The sequence below is a fragment of the Ruditapes philippinarum genome, unplaced genomic scaffold (assembly GCF_026571515.1).
Source record: "Ruditapes philippinarum isolate M1 unplaced genomic scaffold, ASM2657151v2 ctg4064_1_1_1_1, whole genome shotgun sequence".
Lineage (NCBI taxonomy): Eukaryota > Metazoa > Mollusca > Bivalvia > Venerida > Veneridae > Ruditapes > Ruditapes philippinarum.
Genome location: NW_026857025.1, coordinates 92,838 through 100,000, shown reverse-complemented (window position 1 = coordinate 100,000; position 7,163 = coordinate 92,838). Strand labels below are relative to the sequence as shown.

Sequence of the window (7,163 nt, the reverse complement as noted above, 5' to 3'; positions counted from 1 at the left end):
ACGTCCTATCTAAAACTCAGAGGGTTAAAATAAATAAACTATCGGTGAGATACACGTTTATAACTGGGACGAGTTAAAATAAAAAGTGATTCGTGTGTTTTAAAAGTGAATTATGTGTTGGCCAAATTCACGGGGACATACTCAATGTGCGATTTGCACCATGCCGGTGCATACTAATGCATTATACATGTCGATGATTTGATATCACGGGGATATTTGTTACACACGGAATAAAAACGTTTTATTTACAACCTAATTGGCTATTCAGATCTAGAATATTTATTATACGTTATTTGAACAACCTCAGATCTGTAACGTGTTTGAGACATGGTTATAAATAGCTGAAGAATATATGAGCGCGTTTAGGAGTTCTTAATAAACGATTGAACATATCAAAACTATAAACAAAGCCTAGGAATAGCAGTTACTGTGTTCTGAAAACGGATAAATTACAAAGGTTTGTTTCAAACGTTTTCTGACCGATCGAAATACAATGTACACGTTCGTTAATATTTAAATGATATTGTACATATATATATATGTACCAGGAAGAAATTGAGTTTAATTTAGTAAACAGTCTAGATTTTCTCATAAAGATAAACTTTAAAAGGTAAAAACATTCAGTGTAAACATCGGTATATTTCATCACATCAAAGAAACAAAATTATATCGTATTATAGATACGAAAAGTGACGGAGTTTACCGAAGTTACACGAGCTAATGACGGCTGATGGATATTATGAGTTTGCCGCTTCACATATTTTCTATATGAATAGTTTATTATTTCATATAAGAATATTGATAATTCTCCTTTTTATATATGCTACTTTCATTAACTAATTATTTGTATATATACATTCACACGTGCTTATTACGTGCCTTTACTATGAACATACCTTTTACCTTTGACTTCATCGAATATAGCCTACAACAGTGTATGCTGCGACAACTGGTGGTGGTGGTGGTAGTGGTAGTTTTCGCTCCGAATCAGGGCAGTAAGCCGCATTGAATTTACAAGAGCACAGTCCAGCCACCGCATTTTGTGACAACAAAGGGGTCTATATAGGCTATTTACATCCAATTAGAAGACCTAAAGCCATAATATAAACTCAACTATTTATTCATTTAAAAGCCACAAACAAAGAGCGCGTTCCCTCATTTTATCGATCTATTCTATTGTTTTGATTTTACATTTCTAAACATTACAAATTTCGATATGGACACATAGTTTACATTTTCTATATACATTCCACGTTATATATTCGTATAGATTGTTTCAAAAACAATAGGCTTATAAAATGTAACAATGCTAAGCTGACGCCGCGTGCCGCGTGCAAGCAGCTGTCTGTTAAAGAAAAGCCGTCAGCTAAAATCTGATTATAATTATAATGAAATGAGCCGCGTCATCACAAAACCAACGTAATGCGTTTGCGACCAGCATGGATCCAGACCAGCCTGCGCGTCCGCGCAGTCTGATCAGGATCCATGCTGTTCGCTATCAGTTTCTCTACTTGTAATAGGGTTTGTAAGCGAACAGCATGGATTCTGATCAGACTGCGTGGATGCGCAGGCTGGTCTGGATCCATGCTGGTCGCAAACCCATTATGTTGGTTTTGTCATGACGCGGCTCAAATATAGTTTATGTGACACGTATCTTCTATTCATGTCTTTACTTTTGGTTCCAACCAAAGTGATTACTTTTTCCTACCAATTTTAATAAGAAAGGACCACATTTAATTAATCTGACCAGAAATAGGGAATGCAGCTTCCCACACATATTTTGTGCATTCTCTTATTCAAATTAGACATGTTCAGTAAGAATTTCCTAGATTTCAATAAATTTGTGCAATAAATCCATTTTTCCGTAAGACGAGCATAGAATATCTTAAAAGGTCGACTGAGCTTAAAGATGCAAATATTTTTTTTCTACTTTTGGTGTCTTGTAACAATTTGCAAATAGTTACTTATTGACATTAAAGCTAAATGTTAAATGGCTTCTTTTACATTATGTCAATTAGTACATTTATAGTGATGAAAGGCACATTATGCCTCAAAAACAAATAAATTTTACTTCTCTAGAAAGGGCAAACATGAATATTGTAATGTTTAAATAATGCTTAAATGCTTTTCCCTGAAGAAATTAGCAATAAATGTGAAATAATGTGTTTAAAAAGTAGCAAAATGTAAACAAAGTAGTATTTTGACTTCCATACAAAATATTTATTCACTATAACTATAATATAAGACGCGTCACGACAAAACCAACATAATGGGTTTGCGACCAGCATGGATCCAGACCGCGCAGTCTGATCAGGATCCATGCTGTTCGCTTACAAGTCCTATAACAAGTAGAGAAACTGATAGCAAACAGCATGGAACCTGATCAGACTGCGCGGATGCGCAGGCTGGTCTGGATCCTTGCTGTTCGCAAACCCATTATGTTAGTTTTGTCATGGCGCGGCTCATATTTACTGCCAAAAAGCAACAGATAAAAAAGATTCGGATAATTGGCCAATGAATACATTTTTGAATTCTATAAATATACAGCAAAGTGAAAAGGCTTTCGGGAAATAAGAGCATTTCTGAGGTATGATGGGCCTATTCTGTTTTAAAGTCAAACTATCGCATTATTTACATTTTGTTATCTTTATTATATTTTTTGTCACATTCAGCAATATTTTCTCCAGGTAATAAACGTCTTACATGTTGTAATTATTACCTTTATCATCATCATCATCATCATTATTATTATTATCATCATCAACATCAACATCATTATTATTCTTGTTATTATCATCATCATTATTATTATTGTTATAATAATTATTATTATTATTTTTATTGTTATTATTTTTATTATTATTATTATTATTATTTATTATTATCAGTATAATTATTATTATTTTTATTGTTATTATTTTTATTATAATTATTATCATTATTATTATTATTATTTATTATTATTTTATTATTCTTGTTATTATCATCATTATTATTATTTTTATTATTATTATATTTATTATTATTATTATTATTACTATTATAATTATTATTATCATTATTACTATTATCATTATTATCATTATTATTATTATTATTATCATTATTATTATTATTATTATTTTTTATTATTATTATTATTATTATATTATTATTATTATTATTATTATTATTATTATTATTATTTATTATTATTATTATTATTATTATTATAATTACACGCGTTTGTTGCTCTGTATAGAGACAAAAATTCTCGGGCCTAATGTGCCCTCAAAACTGTTATACACTGTACATGTACCTTTAATACAAACAGTTTCAGTTTCGATATGCATACATTTATATATTTTATATGTGTGGTCATAATAATTAAAAGTGCAAAACAGATCTTATTCAACATCACTTAAGGAAGTTTAACTTTTACTGTCAATAAAAACGGATGTAAGTATGGTTACAAAAACGTTCATAAATGAAAACAAACTATTTACTATTTACACGTATTTGAAGTTCAGTGACTGTAAAGAACAGTATTTGAACTGGCGGTCAGTTACCTTCCAGGTAATTGTAGGCAATTCCAATATTAAGCAGACTTCAGTTATTTTCATAAAGACTGTCTTGACATTGTGGTGAAGAAAAAAATTGTTTGTAATAGTCTTGATAAAATTGTAATCAATAGTACAATACGAAGTCTAGTAGAAGTTTCCGCCGCGATTTGAGTGGTTCTTTCTATAGCATATAATATAAACATCTTTGTCAAATATATAGTTTGAACATGTAGAACTGGGCACAGTGTCGAAATTGAAAGCACCTTTACCAAAACGATGAACATTAATTGTTCGCGTTGAAAATTCTGCATTCGGTCAAGGATCGTGTCAAAATAAAGTTATAAGGAGCTCCAATGTGGTCAATAACCCTTAAAACATAAAATTTGAAAAATCTGAAAATGTATACAATTATTAAGTTAAAGAAAATAAAGAAATGTGCTTTAAATTAAATTGAAAGCGAATATTTTAATATTAAGCCCGATGTGAGTGACAAATGTTGCAATGCTTTTCATTTTAGGACCATTTATAAGAATTTTTAAGAATAATTTTATAAGAATAAGAATTTTTTTCTGGAAAAACGGGGCGAGGGAATGATCTGAAAATTTGCATACATATTGGTCCAAACCTCAGTCATGTCAAAGAAAACTAAGTGGAGTCCATTTAATGTTTTACTGATTGTTCAAATATGTTTTTTTCTTGTATTCCTTTCTTATAATTTATGTTTTCTTATAAGCGTCTCATTAGCCGTTACTTAAAATGGTATTTAAATTCATTGTAGTATTGACAAAAACGACGCAGTAAAAATGACGGCCCAATCGCCTTTTCTATTTTTTTACGATAAGGCTTATTATACGGTATAGCACTTTCAATAAGAAACGGTAATCATTTTGTTCGTGTATTTCCAGCAACAATGTCTGATGACGACGAATTTGATCCGAATAAAGATGTCCCAATATGGGTCAACATTGTAGTCCCTATCGTATCTGCGTTGATATTCATCGGCGTCCTTATAATTTTGTTTCATACAAAGAAAGAAGTTCCTCTAGAGACTATTGAAGACTGGGTAAGTATGAATAAAAAATGTGACGCAATAAGTAACGTCATTAATGCGCGATGCTTAAGAAAACAGCACGAAGAAATATTTCAATAGAAAAAGAAAGAAAAACATTTGCTTTTAATTGATATCAAATATTAAAACTAAGTCTATGCCAATGACAACCGCATTTTGGACAATTCCCTTATATTTCCGGTCGATAAAGGCCTATGGATAATCTGCAAAATGTTCCAAGTGTACCATCAAAATATCCATTCGGAATATCTCGCAGATCACCATTATGTCTTTATCGGAAGTTCTCGGAAAGTTTCGATTGTACCTTTTCTGCCTATCATATATATGTGAGATAAGTCAAGTATGCCGATTATGACACTTATTGTTGTTGTAACTTAACTCTTTAATAATTGAACGTTTGTGCAGAGTAAACTTTGTCTTTTTAAAAAAAATATAATAAGAAAATACATATAGTACTTTGCAAATGTATGAATTTGTGTGTATCATTTCAGAACATTGTTATTACATCAAATTTCATGGTATTGTATTATTGTATTATTTCATGACTTCTATTGTTTGCATTGTACAATAAAGAGAAATAAAAAAAAAAATATGCCACTATCGGAATATTTTTTATTTACTGTTAGTTATTCAGGAAAGCCGGTTAGATGGATGAACGCCGAGATATGACCAAAAATGTGTTAAAATCAGCATAAGAAAGACCAGCATACAATCAAAACAAGATATGTCGTGAGTCTGTATGGGTCATACTAAATAATGCAAGACAAATACATACTGCAAAGACTGACAAAGACCGACAAAGACATATAAATACTACAAAGACCGCACGAAGACCAACAAAGACCACTGGAACTTAATACTTCAACGTTCAAAACTTGCTATTTTGTTCTTTCTTTTCCATTACCCTGGTAAAAAAAGCCGCTTCTATTGAATTTTTAGAAAAAAAATGAATTTCATTTTTATTCACCGTTTCAGATTGACAGAATTCCTCTTGTTAACCGATGCATATCCACCGATTATGATACCACAGAGACCGACGCAATAGCAAAAAGGACTTCTTCATCACGTGGTGCGAGCGTTAAAGGAAGTCAAAGAAACTCAAAGATAACACAAATAAACGAAAGATCGAAAATACGTAAAACGTTAAGTTACAGTGATATTAGGAGGTATGACTCTATTTCGACCATAAGAACTCAGGATAACACAACAGCAAGTTCTGACCTTCAGGGGTCATCGAAAAAACAATATTTCTATGCCAGCCAAGGAACGTTAATGAGCTTTGAAAGTAGTGTGTAACAAAATGGCCACTCGGCATAAGTATTGGTTGTATATTGTTAACTTTACCACACAGCATCTGCAAAAGCGACGTAAGGAAATCCACGTGATAAACATCTCCTTACCTTGTACATGTTGTATTTTATTCACGTACATGTATATATTATATTGTGAATAACATACGTAGAAAACTAAAGACAAAAAGAAACAACGACAAGACGCAAATGTAACTACCATATTCATAACCTCGTTATTGTCTTCTTTGCAGGCTTGTTAAAGGTTTTATATGAAAAGACGAGTCCTCCGATGGTCACACATTTTTTGGAAGGCGATAACGCAGCATATTCCAAAATTACATAATTTTATGCCCAACCCATAAATATCCATGCATACGCGTCAAAATATAGTTCGGTGCTATTTAAGTTAATCAGAAAAAAACTTTTGAAAATATATTTTGAATTATCATCTCTTGAATACTGTGAGAGTTAACGGAAAATATAATTGCTTTCAATTTATTTTCAATGTAACTCTTTAACGTTTTCTGTTGTTTTCTTTCTGTTTTAATGCCCCCAGTTGATATACATGTTTGTGATATTTTAATAATTTTATGTTTTAGGCTTTTGAACCTCTTTTGAGCTCCTTTGATTTGTAGAAAAGAAAAAATATGATGTTTTATAAAATTCTTTTGTACAAAGTATAATACTGACTCTACAAAACGCTCCGATCTTTTTTATTTCTACCATAGTTCTACCGCTATTATATGATCTTTACCCTTAAACGCATGCGCAATAAACCCAAATGAGTACCACTCCTTTTTCTAGTCGTATGTGTAGTCGGCAACAAGTTCACTGTCGGGGAACTAATTGAAATTTATTTCACTAAAATTATTTTGTAAAACAATAGGGAAACATTCAGTGAAGTACTTTAGATGTTAATTCATTTATAGTTCTTTTCGTTTTCGTTTCGTAATTTTAAACATTAATTTCCTAAATATAAAATCTCGCAGCATTTTTTTTCACAAAATAGACATTTGTGTCTATTTTTGTATGTTTTAATGCAAATATGTATATATTATGATGCATTTTATAAACTTATGTGCTTGATCTATATTTTAATATATGCTTACTATGTTCGAATTATTGTATACATGTAATGAATGTGATTGTATATAGTAAAATAGTTATTCTATTCTGTTTAAAACTTATGAAAAATAGACATAAAGTGTAGAAATGACGCTGGTCACAATAGGTAATGGAACAGTGTGACAAAACTGATAG

General features: G+C 31.0%; 1 protein-coding gene across 2 annotated transcripts in view; it reads left to right on the top strand.

Moving 5' to 3' along the window:
- The window catches only part of LOC132748499 (uncharacterized), a 7,057-nt gene extending 65 nt beyond the window's left edge, over positions 1-6,992 (top strand). Inside the window, exons 1-3 of one of the 2 annotated variants that reach the window (XM_060738142.1) lie at positions 1-44; positions 4,448-4,605; positions 5,587-6,992. The exon at positions 1-44 is cut by the window's left edge and continues 64 nt beyond it. In XM_060738142.1, the coding sequence (XP_060594125.1) occupies positions 4,453-4,605; positions 5,587-5,907 (474 nt within the window). In that variant the 5' untranslated portion in view covers positions 1-44; positions 4,448-4,452 and the 3' untranslated portion in view covers positions 5,908-6,992. Of the gene's footprint in view, positions 458-4,447; positions 4,606-5,586 lie in introns of both variants that reach the window. The other variant, XM_060738141.1, reaches the window with a different exon arrangement.
- The last annotated feature ends 171 nt before the right edge of the window (positions 6,993-7,163 follow it).